Below are 22,556 nucleotides of genomic sequence, written 5' to 3' on the forward strand. Positions count from 1 at the left end.
GGAGCGGGCAGCACAGCGAGGCGGGGCGAGCTGCGCATCCGGGACGGACCGTTTGGGGTCTAGGGCTTCTTTTGTGCGTTGGGCGCAGATACGTCCGTCGACCGTCCCCCCCCCCCCCCCCCCCCCCACACACCCTTTTCGCTACCCAAACGGACGCGGTGGAGTTGGCCTCACGGGCATGTACGTACTTTGGATTGCTACTGCTCTTATCATCACGCGCTCCCCCACTTTCCTTGCTGTTTCACGGGCCACTATATTATAAGTAAAGGATTATTGTTCCGCGGGCATCACCACATCCACACTACAACCCCCTTCACTCTGTTCCAGTCCCATTTGCATTTGCAGTCACTCAGTTGGCAGCTCTGTCTCATCCATCCCGTACTCCTGTGCCCATCTCGTTTCACCGCCCCAACTGAAGCCGGACACCCACTAGGACAAGGTGATCATCTCCCCCCGGCCCCCTCTATACGAATTTTTTTCACTATGCGATTCTCTATCAGTATACGCCGCTACCTATGGATCTACATCCTATCATGCGTTCATCAGTACCCCTCCTGTTCTTTTTAGTTTGTATATCAGTCTTGTCTGAAGTCAAAGTATCTCCACTTTGATCAAACTTATGAAAAAAAGTACCCACATTCATAATGCCGAATCAATATTGTTAGGTTCATTATGAAATGTAGTTTCATAATATATATGTTGTATTATAGATGTTGATATTTTTAATATAAATTTGATCAAACTTTGTAAAGTTTAACTAGGCACAAACCTAATACGCAGAGTAAAAAGGACCGAAGGGAGTAACAGTCAACAGATCTCACTCGTATTTCTTTGCAGGGAGAAAATGATGACAATGGTGGAGAAAATGCCGGAGATGGTGGTCTCGGCACTTGTGCAGGAGACGGTGAATAAAGCCGTCTCCTTCGTGTTCGGACTCCGCGGGGAGAAGCACTCTCAGGAGGACCTCATGAAGAGGCTGGTGACCGCGCATGACGACCTGGAGCTGAAATTCGATAGGTCCAACAGGCTGCCCATCACTGAGACGGCATTGCTCCGTCGAAGGATGGAGATCAAACAAGTCTTCCAGGAGTGCCATGACTTGCTCTCCAACCTCGAGCTGCAGCAAGACGAAGGGGCACCCTCTCCGCCCAAAAAGACCAAGTCTCTCCTCGCCTTGGGCACAAACAAGAACCTGTTGAGATCCTCGGACGTCGCAAAGTTCGAGCGGTCCGTGGAGAAGGCCGACAGGCTCCTACGCGACTTGAAGGACGGCTTTACACTTGCCCAGTATAGGTTTTATCTCAGCCCTCTCGTCACAAAGCTTCTTCAAGGCAGGGCGCTCTGGTATAAGGAGGAGCAAGGATCCCAGGGCCACTGTCTCATGGTGCACACGTGCCCTTCCGAAGAGCATGGTATGCTGGCAATGCTAGGCTTCAAACACGAAGACCTCAAGAGGCCTATGACATATGTTTACTTCACAGTAACACTGCGGCTAACTGAGAGCACGGACATTATTGGGATTACCGCTGAGTGCCTCAAGTCACTTCAACCACTTGGTCCCCAGTTCACGTCCTTGGCCGATCTAGCGGTTGGGGAAATTGCTCAGATATCTTCACAAGTCCTAGTTTCACCATGGCCGTGGCAATATGCGAAGGTTGATCTCGCCAAGTTCGGCAGAATATGCCGTCAAGACCCATTTTGCTGCAAAGCAGATGGGATCTATTCTTGTGAGAACAAGGTCGTCCCATCGGAATTAACACGGAGATTTCCAGAATCAGTCATCGCCATGGGTTTTAACTGCCATATTTCAGCTCCTCGGAGCAGCTCAACTAGAACTAGAGCGCACAGAAACACCCACCCATATCTAAAGTTGACCATTAGCTGCACACCCCATTGCTCGAACGCATTCCTAAGTGACCGGAGTTTGCAGCAAGCGGAGGAGGCAATACAAACAGAGGCGATCGAGTCTTTCGTCCAACAACCTGATGAGCCGTATAAAATGTATTGGTTCTCCGCACATGGTAGTGCAAGCTTTGTAGTATCAAAGCCTGTCGTTGAAACCAGCACATCAAACACTCGGAGAGTGTCAAAGAGAAACCGTAGAGGTAACTGAGACTTCAGAGTATTAGTCTCTTCTATGTTGCTTAGCCTATACTATGAGAATAAGATGTGTTTACGTAAAATCGCCCTCATGATTCCCAGTTTGTACTAGAAGGAATGGCGTAGCTTGCCTCACCATTTATTGTTTGTCAATGCTCATGGACATGGAGCTTTTTCTTTTACATGAATCAAACACTAGTAATGTTTAGAAAACTTGCAACCTCACATTTGATCAGAAACGAAAATTCATAACGACCACATTGAGGGCATCTCTAATGCGGACCCGTAACGTTCAGACCGCGGAAGCCATCCAACGCCGACTTGTATCGGCCTACGGAGTGGCCCGACGCGATTTCTCCTGTAAATCGGAGACAAACGTTGGGAGGGGGGTTGCGGGAGCCCGGACCGATCCCAAGCCCGTTTTTTGACCATCCTGGCCCACCAAAAACACCTCCCACCTCCCCCGCGTGTTCCCGCCTGGCGCCAGCTGCCCGCATTCAAGCCGCTGTAGAGCGCGACGCTCAACATACAAGACGGCTCAGAGCGGACCTGACCTCTCACCGCCTCCGCCATTGAAGCGGCGCGCCGGCCGAGGGCGCCGCCCGTAACGCGTCTCCGGTGTTCGCACATGTTCAACGCCGGAGACGCGTGACTGGACGGGACGAGACACATATCTACCGCGCATGTTCAATGCCGTTGTCCATCCATCTGCAGCCCTTAAGCAGGCTCCCCGGCCGAGAAACCCACTGCAGCGCCGCGCATTGATGCACCCGGAAGCCTGATACGTCTCTAACATATCTATAAATTGTGAAGTATTCATGTCATATTTGCAAAAAATTTATATGGATATGGTATGATTTTATTAGAACTAATCCGGACTGACGCTGTTTTTAGCAGAACTACCGTGGTGTCGTTTTTTGTGCAGAAATAAAAGTTCTCAGAATGGGCTGAAAATTTATGGTGTTTTTTTATGAACCAAAAGAGACCCTAGGAGCATCGGAGCTGGGCCAGGGAGTGACCGAGGAGGCCACAAGTCCAGGGGCGCCCCCCCTAGGGCGTGCCCCCTGGCTTGTGGGCTCCTCGGGAACCCCCTAACGTGAAACCGACGCCAATTTTTTTATAAATCCCGTAACCTCCAAAAAGAAACCTAGATCGGAAGTTCCGTCGCCGCAAGCCTCTGTAGCCACGAAAAACCAACCGGGAGCCCGTTCCGGCACCCTACCAGAGGGGGAAACCATCACAGGAGGCCATCTTCATCATCCCGGCGGTCTTCATGATGAGGAGGGAGTAGTTCAACCTCGGGGCTGAGGGTATGTACCAGTAGCTATATTTTTGATCTCTCTCTCTCTCTCTCTCTCTCTCTCTCTCTCTCTATCTGGTGTTCTTGATTTGGCACGATCTTGATGTACCGCGAGCTTTGTTACTATAGTTGGATCATATGGTGTTTCTCCCCCTCTACCTTCTTGTGATGAATTGAGTCTTGCTCTCTGAGGTTTCGTTATGTTGGATTGAGTATTGGATTTGAGAACACTTGATGTATGTCTTGCGATGGGATATCTGTGGTGACAATGGGATGTTCTATTGATTCACTTGATGTATGTTTTGGCACTCAACTTGCGGATTCCCGAGGTGACATTGGGGTAATCTATGCATAGGGGTTGATGCAGGTTTTCTTCCTATGTTCTCCGATAGAAACTTTGGAGTGATTCTTTCTTGCATGTTGAGAGATTGTTATATGATCCAGTTATGTTATCATTGTTGGGAGACTTTGCACTAGTGAAAGTATGAACCCCAGGCCTTATTTTCAAGCATTGCAATACCGTTTTTGCTCACTTTCGTTACTTGTTACCTTTCTGTTTTTATATTTTCAGATTACAAAAACCTATATCTACTATCCATATTACACTTGTATCACCATCTCTTCGCCGAACTAGTGCATCTATACAATTTACCATTGTATTGGGTGTGTTGGGGACACAAGAGACTCTTTGTTATTTGGTTGTAGGGTTATTTGAGAGAGACCATCTTCATCCTATGCCTCCCACAGGTTGATAAACCTTAGGTCATCCACCTGAGGGAAAATTGCTACTGTCCTACAAAACTCCGCACTTGGAGGCCCAACAACGTCTACAAGAAGAAATGTTGCATTATAGACATCAAGCTCTTTTCTGCCGCCGTTGCCGGGGAGGTGAGTGCTTGAAGGTATATCTTTAGATATTGCAATTGAATCTTTTAGTTTCTTGTTTTATCAATAGTTTAGTCTATAAAAGAAAAGTACAAAAAAATTGAAGCCTCGTATGCTTCATCTTCTTAGTGTCTTTCATGAAAATGATGGAAAGGAAATTGTGCTCAAGTGTTAGAATAAGAATGCAATAATATGTTTGGCACTAAATTTTTGAATGATGAGCATGATTGCAATGTTGTTAGTATGAATTCTTTGAATATCCATGATGCCAATGACAAGCAAAGCCTTAAGCTTGGGGATGCTATGTTTGATGGAGATGATATTTTTAGTCCCCTAAGTTTTGATGAGCAAATTTATTATGACGAAAGCGTGCCAAGTAAAGCCTTTAGGATAGTGTGGATGATAGTTGACTTGATTCCGTGTAAAAACAAAAACTTTTGCTCTCAGTCCAGGAATTTTGAAAATTCACCGGAACATGCTTTTGATCTGATTTTTGATACATGATTGATCTACAAATTCCCTAAGTTGTCCTAATTTTTAAAAAAATTTAAAGTTGCAGAAGTATGGTGGTTGTTCAGATCATTACAGACTGTTTTTTTTGACAGATTCTGTTTTCAATGCATAGTTTGCTTGTTTTATGGTATCTATGGCTTGTATTGCTCAATATAAATTGTAGAAATGATAGGGTACAGTAGGCATCATGTCAGGAAAAAAATTAATCTTGCCTTGATAGTACCTAAAAGTGGAGATTTATTTTATCATACTAACACATCTCACGAAGTTCCGTCAAATTTTGTGTGATTGAAGTTTTCAAGTTTTGGGTGAGATATCGATATGAGGAGAATAAGGAGTGACAAGACCCTAAGCTTGGGGATGCCCAAGGCACCTCAAGGTAATATTCAAGGAAGATCCAAGCAACCAAGCTTGGGGATGCCCCGGAAGGCATCCCCTCTTTTGCCTTCAACATTATCGGTAATCTCACTTGGAGCTTATTTTTATTCGTCACATGGTATGTGTTTTGCTTGGAGCGTCATTTTATTTTTTTAGATTTGCTTGCTGATATTTAGAATAAGGTTTTGTTTCTATTTCAATGAAATTGTCAAGAATAGCCTTCACCATGCTCAATTTGCAAGTATATGAGTTGCTGTTTCAAAATAGAAAGTTTGTCGCTATTGCAAAAATTCCCTAGAAAAGCCAGAATGTGATAAAAACTTGAAATTTTGACACAATATGCAATGATAAATTCTCAACAGTGTGCTAAATTTTCAAAAAATTTTGAGTTAAATAAGTATGGATCTTCTTGCATTCTTTATAGATTGTTCTGTTTAGACAGATTGTTGTTATGTTTGCATTGTTTGCATATCTTTGCTTGTTTAATGATTCTATTTGAGGATACGAGTATTAAATATGAAGAGGCATTTAGTATGAAATGTTAAATTATAATTTCAGTGATTTTCTACAGTAGAGAATGATAAGGTATTGCATGGATTTATACTAACTTATCTCACGAGTTCTTGTTGAGTTTTGTGTGGATGAAGTTTTTAAGAATAAAGGAAACCATGATATGAGAGGAATTAAGGAGACAAAAGAGCTCAATCTTGGGGATGCCCGAGGCATCCCTAATTAATATTTCAAGAAGTCTCAAGCATCTAAGCTTGGGGATGCCCCGGTTGGCATCCCACCTTTCTTCTTCAACAATGACCAGTCAGTTTTGGTTTAGCCTAAATTTTTGCTTCTTCACATGATATGTGCTATCCTTGGAATGCTATTCTATTTTATTTTGCTTGATGTTTGAATAAAATACTTAATATCTGAAATTCTTAGCTAAGAGAGAGTCTTCACATAGTTACTTAATTTTTTGACTAATTGATCTTCGCTTATATCTTTTTGGAGTAGTTTGTCAGTTGCTCTAGTGCTTCACTTATATATTTTTAGAGCACGGCGGTGGTTTTATTTTATAGAAATTGATGAACTCTCATGCTTAACTTATATTATTTTTAGAGTCTTTAAACAACATGATAATTTTCTTAGGTTATGAATTTAGTCCTAATATGATGGGCATCCAAGAGAGATATAGTAAAAACTTTCATATAAAGAGCATTGAATACTATGAGAAGTTTGATTCTTGCATATTGTTTTGAGATATAAAGATGGTGATATTAGAGTCATGCTAGTGAGTAATTGTGAATTGGTAGAAATACTTGTGTAAAGGTTTGTGATTCCCGAAGCATGCACATATGATGAACCGTTATGTGATAAAGTTGGAGCATGCTTTATTATTTGATTGTATTCCTTATGAGTGGCGGTCGGGGCCGAGCGATGGTCTTTTCCTACCAATCTACCCCCCTAGGAGCATGCATATTCGTACTTTGGTTCGATGGCTAATAGTTTTTTGCAAATAAGTATGTGAGTTCTTTATGACTAATGTTGAGTCCATGGATTATATGCACTCTTACCATTCCACCATTGCTAGCCTCTCTAGTACCGCGCAACTTTCACCAGTGCACTAAACCTACCATATACCCTTCCTCAACACAACCACCATACCTACCTATTATGTCATTTCCATAGTCATTTCGAGATATATTGCCATGCAACTTCCACCGTTCCGTTTATTGTTACACACACCATCATGGTCATATTGTTCTCATATGCATGAGGCATGCATATACAGTCATATCTTTGTTCTAGCATCGAGTTGTAATTCTTGAGTTGTAAGTAAATAAAACTATGATCATCATCATTATTAGAGCATTGTCCCATGTGAGAAAAGGATGATAGAGGCTATGATTGTCCCATAAGTAGAGATGAGACTTCCGACTTAAAAATAAAAGAAGCCAAAGAGACCAAAATAAATAAAAAGAGGCCAAAGAGCCCAAAATAAAATAAAAAGAGGCCAAAGAGTCCAAAAATGAGATAAAAAGAGAGAAGGGACAATGTTACTATCCTTTTTCCACACTTGTGCTTCAAAAATAGCACCATGTTCTTCATGATAGAGAGTCTCCTATTTTGTCAGTTTCATATACTAGTGGGAATTTTTCATTATAGAACTTGGCTTGTATATTCGAATGATGGGCTTCCTCAAATTCCCCTAGGTCTTCATGAGCAAGCAAGTTGGATGCACACCCACTTAGTTTTCATTTTGAGCTTTCATACACTTATAGCTCTAGAGCATCCGTTGCATGGCAATCCCTACTCACTTGCATCAATATCAATTTGCCTAGTTGATGTGAGACTTTCTCCTTTTAGTCTTCTCCTCACAACCTCCACCATACTCTATTCCACCTATAGTGCTATATCCATGGCTCACACTCATGTATTGTGTGAAAGTTGAAAAAGTTTGAGAACATTAAAAGCATGAAACAATTGCTTGGCTAGTCATCGAGGTTGTGCATGATGAAATATTTTGTGTGATGAAGATAGAGCATAGCCAGACTATATTATTTTGTAGGTATAACTTTCTTTGGCCATGATATTTTGAGAAGACATAATTGATTTATTACTATGCTTGAAGTATTATTATTTTTATGTCAATATTAAACTTTTGTTTTGAATCTTATGGATCTGAACATTCATGCCACAATAAAGAAGATTACATTGATAAATATGTTATGTAGCATTCGCACTTCATAAATTCTTTCTTTATTATTTACCTACTCGAGGACGAGAAGGAATTAAGCTTGGGGACACTGATACGTCTCCAACGTATCTATTATTTATGAAGTATTCATGTCATGTTTGCAATTGTTGGGGAATGTTGCAGAAAATTAAATTTTTTCCTACGGTTTCACCAAGATCCATCTATGAGTTCATCTAAGCAACGAGTCATGGGAGAGAGATTGCATCTACATACCACTTGTAGATCGCGTGCGGAAGCGTTCAAGGGAACAGTGATGATGGAGTCGTACTCGCCGTGATTCAAATCACCAATGACCAAGTGCTGAATGGACAACACCTCCGCATTCAACACACGCACGGTACGAACGACGTCTCCTCCTTCTTGATCCAACAAGGGGGAAGGAGAGGTTGAGGAAGAAGGCTCCAGCAGCAGCATGACGGCGTGATGATGGTGGAGAGGCAGTACTCCGACAGGGCTTCGCCAAGCGCTCAACGGAGGAGGAGAGGTGTTGGGGAGGGGAGGGGCTGCGCCTTGGATCAGGTGATCAGCCCTCCCCTCGCCCCTCTATTTATAGGGGAAGGGGAAAGGGGGCCGGCCCCCTCTAGATGAGATCTAGAGGGGGGCGGCGGCCAGGGAGGGGGGCTTGCCCCCCAAGCAAGGGGGGCGCCCCCACTAGGGTTCCCCCCCCAACCCTAGGCGCATGGGCCCAGGGGGGGGGGGCGCCCAGCCCTCCAGGGGCTGGTTCCCTGCCCCTTGCGGCCCATGTGGCCCTCCGAGAGGGGTGGCCCCTCCCGGTGGACCCCCGAAACCCCTCCGGTGGCCCCGCTACAATACCGATATGCCCCCGAAACTTTCCGGTGTCCATATGACAACTTCCCATATATAAATCTTCACCTCCGGACCATTCCGGAACTCCTCGTGACGTTCGGGATCTCATCCGGGACTCCGAACAACATTCGGTAATCACATACAAGTCTTCCTAATAACCCTAGCGTCACCGAACCTTAAGTGTGTAGACCCTACGGGTTTGGGAGACACGCAGACATGACCGAGACGGCTCTCCGGTCAATAACCAACAGCGGGATCTGGATACCCATGTTGGCTCCCACATGCTCCTCGATGATTTCATCAGATGAACCACGATGTCGAGGATTCAAGCAACCCTGTATACTATTCCCTTTGTCAGACGGTATGTTACTTGCCCAAGACTCGATCGTTGGTATCCCAATACCTCGTTCAGTCTCGTTACCGGCAAGTCACTTTACTCGTACCGTAATGCATGATCCCGTGACCAGACACTTGGTCACTTTGAGCTCATTATGATGATGCACTACCGAGTGGGCCCAGTGATACCTCTCCGTCATACGGAGTGAAAAATCCCAGTCTCGATCCGTGTCAACCCAACAGATACTTTTGGAGATACCTGTAGTGCACCTTTATAGTCACCCAGTTACGTTGTGACGTTTGGTACACCCAAAGCACTCCTACGGTATCCGGGAGTTACACGATCTCATGGTCTAAGGAAGAGATACTTGACATTGGAAAAGCTCTAGCAAAACGAACTACACGATCTTGTGCTATGCTTAGGATTGGGTCTTGTCCATCACATCATTCTCCTAATGATGTGATCCCGTTATCAACGACATCCAAATGTCCATAGTCAGGAAACCATGACTATCTGTTGATCAACGAGCTAGTCAACTAGAGGCTTACTAGGGACGTATTGTGGTCTATGTATTCACACGTGTATTACGATTTCCGGATAATACAATTATAGCATGAATAAAAGACAATTATCATGAACAAGGAAATATAATAATAATCCTTTTATTATTGCCTCTAGGGCATATTTCCAACAGTCTCCCACTTGCACTAGAGTCAATAATCTAGTTACATTGTGATGAATCGAACACCCATAGAGTTCTGGTGTTGATCATGTTTTGCTCGCGAGAGAGGTTTAGTCAACGGATCTGCGACATTCAGATCCGTATGTACTTTGCAAATATCTATGTCTCCATCTTGAACATTTTCACGGATGGAGTTGAAACGACGCTTGATGTGCCTGGTCTTCTTGTGAAACCTGGGCTCCTTGGCAAGGGCAATAGCTCCAGTGTTGTCACAGAAGAGTTTGATCGGCCCCGACGCATTGGGTATGACTCCTAGGTCGGTGATGAACTCCTTCACCCAAATTGCTTCATGCGCTGCCTCCGAGGCTGCCATGTACTCCGCTTCACATGTAGATCCCGCCACGACGCTCTGCTTGCAGCTGCACCAGCTTACTGCTCCACCATTCAACATATACACGTATCCGGTTTGTGACTTAGAGTCATCCAGATCTGTGTCGAAGCTAGCATCGACGTAACCCTTTACGACGAGCTCTTCGTCACCTCCATAAACGAGAAACATGTCCTTTGTCCTTTTCAGGTACTTCAGGATATTCTTGACCGCTGTCCAGTGTTCCTTGCCGGGATTACTTTGGTACCTTCCTACCAAACTTACGGCAAGGTTTACATCAGGTCTGGTACACAGCATGGCATACATAATAGATCCTATGGCTGAGGCATAGGGGATGACACTCATCTCTTCTTTATCTTTTGCCGTGGTCGGGCATTGAGCCGAGCTCAATCTCACACCTTGCAGTACAGGCAAGAACCCTTTCTTGGACTGATCCATTTTGAACTTCTTCAAAATCTTATCAAGGTATGTGCTTTGTGAAAGACCTATGAGGCGTCTCGATCTATCCCTATAGATCTTGATGCCTAATATGTAAGCAGCTTCTCCAAGGTCCTTCATTGAAAAACACTTATTCAAGTAGGCCTTAATGCTGTCCAAGAATTCTATATCATTTCCCATCAAAAGTATGTCATCTACATATAATATGAGAAATGCTACAGAGCTCCCACTCACTTTCTTGTAAACGCAGGCTTCTCCATAAGTCTGCATAAACCCAAACGCTTTGATCATCTCATCAAAGCGAATGTTCCAACTCCGAGATGCTTGCACCAGCCCATAAATGGATCGCTGGAGCTTGCATACTTTGTTAGCATTCTTAGGATCGACAAAACCCTCCGGCTGCATCATATACAGTTCTTCCTTAAGATGCCCGTTAAGGAATGCCGTTTTGACGTCCATCTGCCATATCTCATAATCATAGTATGCGGCAATTGCTAACATGATTCGGACGGACTTAAGCTTCGCTACGGGAGAGAAAGTCTCATCGTAGTCAATCCCTTGAACTTGCCGATAACCCTTAGCGACAAGTCGAGCTTTATAGATGGTGACATTACCATCCGCGTCCGTCTTCTTCTTAAAGATCCATTTGTTTTCTATCGCTCGCCGATCATCGGGCAAGTCAGTCAAAGTCCATACTTTGTTTTCATACATGGATTCTATCTCGGATTTCATGGCTTCTAGCCATTTGTTGGAATCTGGGCCCGCCATCGCTTCTTCATAGTTCGAAGGTTCACCGTTGTCTAACAACATGATTTCCAGGACAGGGTTGCCATACCACTCTGGTGTGGAACGTGTCCTTGTGGACCTACGAAGTTCAGTAGCAACTTGATCAGAAGTACCTTGATCATCATCATTAATTTCCTCTCCAGTTCGGTGTAGGCACCACAGGAACGTTTTCCTGAGCTGCACTACTTTCCGGTTCAAGAGGTAGTACTTCATCGAGTTCTACTTTCCTCCCACTTACTCCTTTCGAGAGAAACTCTTTTTCCAGAAAGGATCCGTTCTTGGCAACAAAGATCTTGCCCTCGGATCTTAAGTAGAAGGTATACCCAATGGTTTCCTTAGGGTATCCTATGAAGACGCATTTTTCCGACTTGGGTTCGAGCTTTTCAGGTTGAAGTTTCTTGACATAAGCATCGCATCCCCAAACTTTTAGAAACGACAGCTTAGGTTTCTTCCCAAACCATAATTCATACGGTGTCGTCTCAACGGATTTAGACGGTGCCCTATTTAAAGTGAATGTAGCTGTCTCTAGAGCGTATCCCCAAAATGATAGCGGTAAATCGGTAAGAGACATCATAGATCGCACCATATCCAATAGAGTGCGATTACGACGTTCGGACACACCGTTACGCTGAGGTGTTCCAGGCGGCGTGAGTTGTGAAACGATTCCACATTTTCTTAAGTGTGTACCAAATTCGTGACTTAAATATTCTCCTCCACGATCCGATCGTAAGAACTTTATCTTTCGGTCACGTTGATTCTCTACTTCATTCTGAAATTCCTTGAACTTTTCAAAGGTCTCAGACTTGTGTTTCATCAAGTAGACATACCCATATCTACTCAAGTCATCAGTGAGAGTGAGAACATAACGATATCCTCCGCGAGCCTCAACGCTCATTGGACCACACACATCAGTATGTATGATTTCCAATAAGTTGGTTGCTCGCTCCATTGTTCCGGAGAACGGGGTCTTGGTCATTTTGCCCATGAGGCATGGTTCGCATGTGTCAAATGATTCATAATCTAGAGACTCTAAAAGTCCATCAGCATGGAGCTTCTTCATGCGCTTGACACCAATGTGACCAAGGCGGCAGTGCCACAAGTATGTGGGACTATCGTTATCAACTTTACATCTTTTGGTATTCACACTATGAATATGTGTAACATTACGTTCGAGATTCATTAAGAATAAACCATTGACCATCGGGGCATGACCATAAAACATATCTCTCATATAAATAGAACAACCATTATTCTCGGATTTAAATGAGTAGCCATCTCGTATCAAACGAGATCCAGATACAATGTTCATGCTCAAACTTGGCACTAAATAACAATTATTGAGGTTTAAAACTAATCCCGTAGGTAAATGTAGAGGTAGCGTGCCGACGGCGATCACATCGACCTTGGAACCATTCCCGACGCGCATCGTCACCTCGTCCTTCGCCAGTCTCCGCTTATTCCGCAGCTCCTGCTGTGAGTTACAAATGTGAGCAACGGCACCGGTATCAAATACCCAGGAGTTACTACGAGTACTGGTAAGGTACACATCAATTACATGTATATCAAATATACCTTTAGTGTTGCCGGCCTTCTTGTCCGCTAAGTATTTGGGGCAGTTCCGCTTCCAGTGACCCTTCCCCTTGCAATAAAAGCACTCAGTCTCAGGCTTGGGTCCATTCTTTGACTTCTTCCCGGCAACTGGCTTACCGGGCGCGGCAACATCTTTGCCGTCCTTCTTGAAGTTCTTCTTACCCTTGCCCTTCTTGAACTTAGTGGTCTTATTGACCATCAACACTTGATGTTCTTTCTTGATTTCAACCTCTGCTGACTTCAGCATTGAGAATACTTCAGGAATGGTCTTCACCATCCCCTGCATATTGTAGTTCAACACAAAGCTCTTGTAGCTCGGTGGGAGCGACTGAAGGATTCTGTCAATGACCGCCTCTTCCGGGAGGTTGATCTCCAACTGGGACAGGCGGTTGTGCAACCCAGACATTTTGAGTATGTGCTCACTGACAGAACTGTTTTCCTCCATCTTACAACTATAGAACTTGTCGGAGACTTCATATCTCTCGACCCGGGCATGAGCTTGGAAAACCATTTTCAGCTCCTCGAACATCTCATATGCTCCGTGCTTCTCAAAACGCTTTTGGAGCCCCGGTTCTAAGCTGTAAAGCATGCCGCACTGAACGAGGGAGTAATCATCAGCACGTGATTGCCAAGTGTTCATAACGTCTTGGTTCTCTGGGATGGGTGCTTCACCTAGCGGTGCATCTAGGACATAATCTTTCTTGGCTGCTATGAGGATGATCCTCAGGTTCCGGACCCAGTCCGAATAGTTGCTGCCATCATCTTTCAGCTTGGTTTTCTCTAGGAACGCGTTGAAGTTCATGTTGACATGAGCGTTGGCCATTTGATCTACAAGACATATTTTGCAAAAGTTTTAGACTAAGTTCATGATAATTAAGTTCATCTAATCAAATTATTTAATGAACTCCCACTCAGATTAGACATCCCTCTAGTCATCTAAGTGTTACACGATCCGAGTCGACTAGGCCGTGTCCGATCATCACGTGAGACGGACTAGTCATCATCGGTGAACATCTCCATGTTGATCGTATCTTCCATACGACTCATGTTCGACCTTTCGGTCTCTGTGTTCCGAGGCCATGTCTGTACATGCTAGGCTCGTCAAGTTAACCCTAAGTGTTCTGCATGTGTAAATCTGTCTTACACCCGTTGTATGTGAACGTAAGGATCTATCACACCCGATCATCACGTGGTGCTTCGAAACGACGAACTTTAGCAACGGTGCACAGTTAGGGGGAACACTTTCTTGAAATTATTATAAGGGATCATCTTATTTACTACCGCCGTTCTAAGTAAACAAGATGCATAAAACATAATAAACATCACATGCAATTATATAGTAGTGACATGATATGGCCAATATCATATAGCTCCTTCGATCTCCATCTTCGGGGCTCCATGATCATCTTCGTCACCGGCATGACACCATGATCTCCATCATTGTGTCTTCATGAAGTTGTCACGCCAACGACTACTTCTACTTCTATGGCTAACGCGTTTAGCAATAAAGTAAAGTAATTTACATGGCGTTCTTCAATGACACGCAGGTCATACAAAAAATAAAGACAACTCCTATGGCTCCTGCCGGTTGTCATACTCATCGACATGCAAGTCGTGATTCCTATTACAAGAACATGATCTCATACATCACAATATATCATTCATCATTCATCACAACTTCTGGCCATATCACATCACATGACAATTGCTGCAAAAACAAGTTAGACGTCCTCTAATTGTTGTTGCATCTTTTACGTGGCTGCAATTGGGTTCTAGCAAGAACGTTTTCTTACCTACGAATAACCACAACGTGATTTTGTCAACTTCTATTTACCCTTCATAAGGACCCTTTTCATCTAATCCGCTCCAACTAAAGTAGGAGAGACAGACACCCGCTAGCCACCTTATGCAACTAGTGCATGTCAGTCGGTGGAACCTGTCTCACGTAAGCGTACGTGTAAGGTCGGTCCGGGCCGCTTCATCCCACAATACCGCTGAAGCAAGAAAAGACTAGTAGCGGCAAGCAAGTTGACAAGATCTACGCCCACAACAAAATTGTGTTCTACTCGTGCAATAGAGAACTACGCATAGACCTAGCTCATGATGCCACTGTTGGGGAACGTTGCAGAAAATTAAAATTTTTCCTACGGTTTCACCAAGATCCATCTATGAGTTCATCTAAGCAAGAGTCATGGGAGAGAAATTGCATCTACATACCACTTGTAGATCGCGTGCGGAACCGTTCAAGGGAACGGTGATGATGGAGTCGTACTCGCCGTGATTCAAATCACCGATGACCAAGTGCTGAACGGACAACACCTCCGCGTTCAACACACGTACGGTACGGACGACGTCTCCTTCTTGATCCAGCAAGGGGGAATGAGAGGTTGAGGAAGAAGGCTCCAGCAGCAGCACGACGGCGTGATGATGGTGGAGAGGCAGTACTCCGATAGGGCTTCGCCAAGCGCTCAACGGAGGAGGAGAGGTGTTGGGGAGGGGAGGGGCTGCGCCTTGGATCAGGTGATCAGCCCTCCCCTCGCCCCTCTATTTATAGGGGAAGGGGAAAGGGGGCCGGCCCCCTCTAGATGAGATCTAGAGGGGGGCGGCGGCCAGGGAGGGGGCTTGCCCCCCAAGCAAGGGGGCGCCCCCACTAGGGTTCCCCCAAACCCTAGGTGCATGGGCCCAAGGGGGGGGGCGCCCAGCCCTCCAGGGGCTGGTTCCCTGCCCCTTGCGGCCCATGTGGCCCTCCGAGAGGGGTGGCCCCTCCCGGTGGACCCCCGGAACCCCTCCGGTGGCGCCGGTACAATACCGATATGCCCCCGAAACTTTTCGGTGTCCGTATGACAACTTCCCATATATAAATCTTCACCTCCGGACCATTCCGGAACTCCTCGTGACGTCCGGGATCTCATCCGGGACTCCGAACAACATTCGGTAATCACATACAAGTCTTCCTAATAACCCTAGCGTCACCGAACCTTAAGTGTGTAGACCCTACGGGTTCGGGAGCCACGCAGACATGACCGAGACGGCTCTCCTGTCAATAACCAACAGCGGGATCTGGATACCCATATTGGCTCCCACATGCTCCTCGATGATTTCATCGGATGAACCACGATGTTGAGGATTCAAGCAACCCTGTATACTATTCCCTTTGTCAGACAGTATGTTACTTGCCCGAGACTCGATCGTTGGTATCCCAATACCTCGTTCAGTCTCGTTACCGGCAAGTCACTTTACTCGTACCGTAATGCATGATCCCGTGACCAGACACTTGGTCACTTTGAGCTCATTATGATGATGCACTACCGAGTGGGCCCAGTGATACCTCTCCGTCATACGGAGTGAAAAATCCCAGTCTCGATCCGTGTCAACCCAACAGATACTTTCGGAGATACCTGTAGTGCACCTTTATATTCACCCAGTTACGTTGTGATGTTTGGTACACCCAAAGCACTCCTACGGTATCCGGGAGTTACACGATCTCATGGTCTAAGGAAGAGATACTTGACATTGGAAAAGCTCTAGCAAAACGAACTACACGATCTTATGCTATGCTTAGGATTGGGTCTTGTCCATCACATCATTCTCCTAATGATGTGATCCCGTTATCAACGACATCCAGATGTCCATAGTCAGGAAACCATGACTATCTGTTGATCAACGAGCTAGTCAACTAGAGGCTTACTAGGGACGTATTGTGGTCTATGTATTCACATGTGTATTACGATTTCCGGAATACAATTATAGCATGAATAAAAGACAATTATCATGAACAAGGAAATATAATAATAATCCTTTTATTATTGCCTCTAGGGCATATTTCCAACAGCAATAATTTTATTTGGGGTTGTTATGATTTTATTAGAACAAACGCAGACTGACGCTGTTTTCAGCAGAACTACCGTGGTGTCGTTTTTTGTGCAGAAATAAAAATTCTCGGAATGGGCTGAAAAATTTACAACAATTTTTTATGGACCAAAAGAGACCATAGGAGCACCGGAGCTGGGCTAGGGAGTGACTGAGGAGGCCACAAGCCCAGGGGCGCCCCCCTAGGGTGCGCCCCTGGCTTGTGGGCTCCTCGGGAACCCCCTAACGTGAAACTGACACCAAAAATTCTTTTAAATCCTGTAACTGAGGGAGTCCTATATTATGGGGTCCTCGGACAACCGGACTATATACGTGGTCCGAACTGTTGGGCTATGAAGACACAAGATAGAAGACTTCGTCCCGTGTCTAGATGGGACTATCCTTTGCGTGGAAGGCAAGCTTGGCGATTCGGATATGTAGATTCCTTTCTCTGTAACCAACCTTGTGTAACCCTAGCCCCCTCCGGTGTCTATATAAACCGGAGGGTTCAGTCCGTAGGACAACAACAATCATAACCATAGGCTAGCTTATAGGGTTTAGCCATTACAATCTCGTGGTAGATCAACTCTTGTAATACTCATATTCGTCAAGATCAATCAAGTAGGAAGTAGGGTATTACCTCCATAGAGAGGGCCCGAACCTGGGTAAACATTGTGTCCCCCGCCTCCTGTTACCATCAGCCTTAGACGCATAGTTCGGAACCCCGTACCCGAGATCCGCCGGTTTTGACACCGACATTAGTGCTTTCATTAAGAGTTCCACTGTGACGTCTAAGATAGGGTTGATGGATCGCCCTGTTATCAAGGACAACATCACCTCCGGAGGAGCCCTGGCCTCAGGGCAAACCCTCCGGTTGGGCGGCTTCACTATGACCGCCCATTCGGCCGTCGGGCCGACGATGACTTCTCGGGTCATCGAAAATCGCCTCCGTGTCAGCACACAATACTCCAAATAGATGGATCCAACGAAGTTATCGTCTTTCAACGAACTCCTCGATCGCATCGCCGCCCTTGGAGTCGCTACAGACTACGATCGGATTGGGCTTAAACCCGATCAGAGAGAAATTGAATCTCCACCGATCACCCATCAGGTAGCGGTAGTAGAGGAGCAATGCAACTCTTCCCCTATATTGAGGACGAACTATGTTCAGATTTCTGAGCTCACTGAGCCGGATACCCGCCCACGGGAAGACATGCCCCGAACTCGGAACTTAGAATCGGACTGTGGGCCAGAAAAATTGGTCGACATCCTGAAACCCGAACTATTAATCTCGGAAACTCCTTAAGCTCCGGGTCCCAGATGGGGTCAGGGTTCGGACTTAAATCCACCCACCCACCCAGATACAAGCGATCTTACCCACATCAGACAACAGTCCCAAGAGACGGTCCATCACTTTTGGGCCAGATTCCTCTTTGTCAAGAACAAGGTCAAGGACTGTCGCGATGAAGACGCAATCTCATTATTTTGCAAAAATTGCACGGACAAGGGAATCCTCAACGCCATAAATCGCCGTCACGTATCACACTTTGCTGACTTGGTGACAATAGTACAGAAGTACTGCGCGATGGAAAGCACCTGGAAGACTCAGGCAGCCTTTTGGGATCCACTGGCTCTCACTAAACCCCTCGTCCGAACAAAAAGGGTGTACCTTCATAGGTCGTCCGATCCAATAGCGAAAAAATTGAAGCCCATTATAGGGCGCGGAACCGTTTTGGGGGGATGGCTCGATAGGCCATGTAAAATACACACCACACCGGATACCGTACCAACACACAGCCTTAGAGCATGTTGGATACTTCGGCAGGTGACCAAGAGCGGCGATGATATCCTCATCAAAAACACCGCACAACAACATCCCACGGAAAGCAACAACACTACAGTATTGACAGTCTTCAAGACTTTCGCCTCAAATAACAGGGGCAAGAGAGCACTCCGCGGCCTCGCCGAAGTTTGCCAAGTTGCATCAATAAACCCCTGGAATGACACAACCATAACTTTCAATTCCAGTGACGAACCGCAATTCAGAATAGTCCGGGCACCGGCCGCATTGGTCCTCAGTCCAATCGTAGACGGCTTTCGGCTTACCCAAGTGCTCATGGATGGCAGCCCCGGACTAAACCTCATTTACGAGGAAACTCTCAACAAAATGGAAATAGGCAGGAGTCGCATTGAACAAAGCAACACGACCTTCCGAGGAATTAACCCCAGTCGGGAGGCGCGATGTGCGGGAAAACTCACACTCGATGTGGTATTCGGCACGCCGTAGAATTATCGGTCCGAAGAGATAACCTTCCAAGTGGCCCCCTTTGTCGGTGTCAAAACCGGCGGATCTCGGGTAGGGGGTCCCGAACTGTGCGTCTAAGGCTAATGGTAATAGGAGGCAGGGGACACGATGTTTACCCAGGTTTGGGCCCTCTCTATGGAGGTAATACCCTACTTCGTGCTTGATTGATCTTGATGATATGAGTATTACAAGAGTTGATCTACCACAAGAACGTAGAGGCTAACCCTAGAAGCTAGCCTATGATTATGATTGTTGTTCTTGTCCTACAGACTAAACCCTCCAGTTTATATAGACACTGGAGGGGGCTAGGGTTACACAGAGTCGGTTACAGAGAAGGAAATCTACATATCCGAATCACCAAGCTTGCCTTCCATGCAAAGGAGAGTCCTACCCGGACACGGGACGAAGTCTTCTATCTTGTATCTTCATAGTCCAACAGTCCAGCTAAAGTACATAGTCCGGCTGTCCGAGGACCCCTTAATCCAGGACTCCCTCAGTAGCCCCTGAACCAGGCTTCAATGACGATGAGTCCGGCGCGCAGATTGTCTTCGACATTGCAAGGCGGGTTCCTTCTCCGAATACTCCAAAGTAGACCTTGAACACAAGAATCATGTCCGGCTCTGCAAAACAAATTCCACATACCACCGTAGAGAGTATAATATTTCAAGAATCTAATCTGCTGAATTTTTTTTCATAGCGTGACATCACGCCGCGGCCCCGCTATTATTCGAACCGTTTTATCAACCTGCCGCTACATGTTTCACGAGGCGGTTTTATTGGCACGTCTTGTCAAAGCAGAGATCGTGTCCCCTTATCACGGGATTCTCATCAATACGGGCATGGGTAACCCAACCGTGCCATTAGCATGACACTTGGGGAATAAGCGAGTTTTAGGGCATGTGGGGAGGCGCATGATCTTACTGCCTTTATAAAGGGATACGGATTTCCTCTTTCATCCCCGCCTTCTTCTTCCTCTACTCATCCATTCTCGAGCTCCAACGCCCAAGCTTTCGCCTTCTCCGCAAAAACATTCCGAACATGTCCGGCGCGGGAGGCAAGTGGATGGCCTCCTCTGTTAAGAAGGAGCACATCAAGAAGCTCCGGGAGGCCGGATGCTTGTCCAAGGACATCACGCATCGGCTTCCGGCCAAGGGGCAGGTCGTCCCTACCCCGGAGCCCAGGAAAGGGTAGTGTTCCTCTCACACTTCGTCCGCGGGCTGGGATTCCCCCTCCACCCGTTCGTCCGCGGACTAATGTTCTACTATGGGATAGACTTCCGTGATTTAGCCCCCAACTCCATCCCCAACATCTCGGCATTTATTGTTGTTGTGAGGCCTTTCTCCGCATCCCACCTCACTTCGGCCTATGGCTGAAGACTTTCAATGTGAAGCCAAAGGTGGTGAGCGGCCAACAAGCGGGGTGCAGAGGCCATTGTGGGCAAGGTGCCCAATGTCACTTGCCCCGAAGGCTCCTTTGTGGAGACTGTGAAGGGGTGGCAATCGGGGTGGTTCTACATCACCGAGCTGCGCGACACCAACCGGGCGGTGATCCCCTAATTTCGATCTGGCGACCCCATGCGGCTCACCCCCTGGCAAGAGAAGGGCCTAGCCTGGGGCTCAGCGGAAGAACTGACCAGACTCCAGACATGTGTCCAAAATATGGTGAGCAAGAAAATCAAGCTCATCAACATGATCCAAGTCATGCTCTTCCGCCGGATTCTTCCGTGCCAGAGACGATTATGTAATTTGTGGGAGTTCGACTTGGCCAAACACCAGACACTGATAGAGCTCTTCGGCATGACACAGGAAGACATCTGGAATGTGCTCTTCAAGGCCAACGAGGTACCACCACCCACGACCGAAGATCGCGGGCTCAACACAAAATGCCGAGCTAATCCGATAAGTTTTCATATTTACAAGACATGCCTTTTTACTAACATATCCGCGGGAGGAATCTAAGCCTCCACGCCAATCTTTCAGGCCTGGGTAATGATAGCGGAGCAGATCAACTGATCCAGAATCATCTCTCCTGATGAGGATGCTATTTCCGGCGCCCTACGAAGTGCCGGAGAAGAAGGCCAAGAAGACAGCTACAGGGACCAGAGATGGTCTCTGTCGGTGTCAAAACCGGCGGATCTTGGGTAGGGGGTCCCGAACTGTGCGTCTAGGCGGATGGTAATAGGAGACAAGGGACATGATGTTTTTACCCAGGTTCGGGCCCTCTCGGTGGAGGTAAAACCCTACTCCTGCTTGATTAAAATTGATGGTATGGGTATTACAAGAGTTGATCTACCACGAGATCAGAGAGGCTAAACCCTAGAAGCTAACCTATGGTATGATTGTTGTTTGTCCTACGGACTAAAACTCTCCGGTTTATATAGACACCGGAGAGGGCTAGGGTTACACAGAGTCGGTTACAATGGGAGGATATCTTCATATCGTATCGCCAAGCCTGCCTTCCACGCCAAGGAAAGTCCCATCCGGACACGGGACGACGTCTTCAATCTTGTATCTTCATAGTCCGGGAGTCCGGCCAAAGGTCATAGTCCGGCCATACGGACACCCCCTAATACAGGACTCCCTCAGTCTCTGATGCAAGGGTGCTCCGGACATGACTGAGGGAGTCCTAGATTAGGGGGTATCCGGACAACCGGACTATATACTTTGGCCGGACTGTTGGACTATGAAGATACAAGATTGAATACTTCGTCCCGTGTCCGGATGGGACTCTCCTTTGCATGGAAGGCAAGCTTGGCGATTCGGATGTTAGATCTCCTTCTCTGTAACCGACTCTGCTAACCCTAGCCCCCTCTAGTGTCTATATAAACCGGAGGGTTTAGTCCATAGGACAACAACAATCATAATCATAGGCTAGCTCCTAGGGTTTAGCCTCTACGATCTCGTGGTAGATCAAATCTTATAATACTCATATCATCAAGATCAATCAAGTAGGAAGTAGGGTTTTACCTCCATCGAGAGGGCCCGAACCTGGGTAAACATCATGTCCCCAGTCTCCTGTCACCATTGGCCTAAGACGCATAGTTCGGGACCCCCTACCCGAGATCCGCCGGTTTTGACACCGACATTGGTGCTTTCATTGAGAGTTCCTCTGTGTCATCACTATAAGGCTCGATGGCTCCTTCAATCTTCAACAACAACGCAGTCTAGGGTGAGACCTTTCTCCCTGGACAGATCTTCATGTTCGGCGGCTTCGCACTGCGGGCCAACTCACTTGGCCATCTGGAGCAGATCGACATCTACGCCCCTGGCCATCAGGTCAGGTTTGGAAACTTGAATTACATGGCCGATATCCGCGGGGACTTGATCTTCGACGTGTTCGGGCCTATGCCAGGAGCGCCGAACAGTCACGACGAGCACGACTTAGATCTGTTGTCGGATAGTATTCGGAATATCGCACCTAAGATAGCTCCGGACCTAAATCCGGGGCAG

General features: G+C 46.3%; 1 protein-coding gene across 1 annotated transcript; it reads left to right on the plus strand.

The window, feature by feature from the left end:
- Positions 1-296: 296 nt before the first annotated feature.
- LOC123066252 (uncharacterized) lies at positions 297-2,288 on the plus strand. Its single transcript, XM_044489372.1, has 2 exons — positions 297-439; positions 838-2,288. Exon 2 carries the CDS (start codon positions 845-847, stop codon positions 2,111-2,113), a length of 1,269 nt encoding a protein of 422 aa, XP_044345307.1. The 5' UTR covers positions 297-439; positions 838-844; the 3' UTR covers positions 2,114-2,288.
- Positions 2,289-22,556: the final 20,268 nt, after the last annotated feature.

Source organism: Triticum aestivum, chromosome 3B, assembly GCF_018294505.1.
Source record: "Triticum aestivum cultivar Chinese Spring chromosome 3B, IWGSC CS RefSeq v2.1, whole genome shotgun sequence".
NCBI lineage: Eukaryota > Viridiplantae > Streptophyta > Magnoliopsida > Poales > Poaceae > Triticum > Triticum aestivum.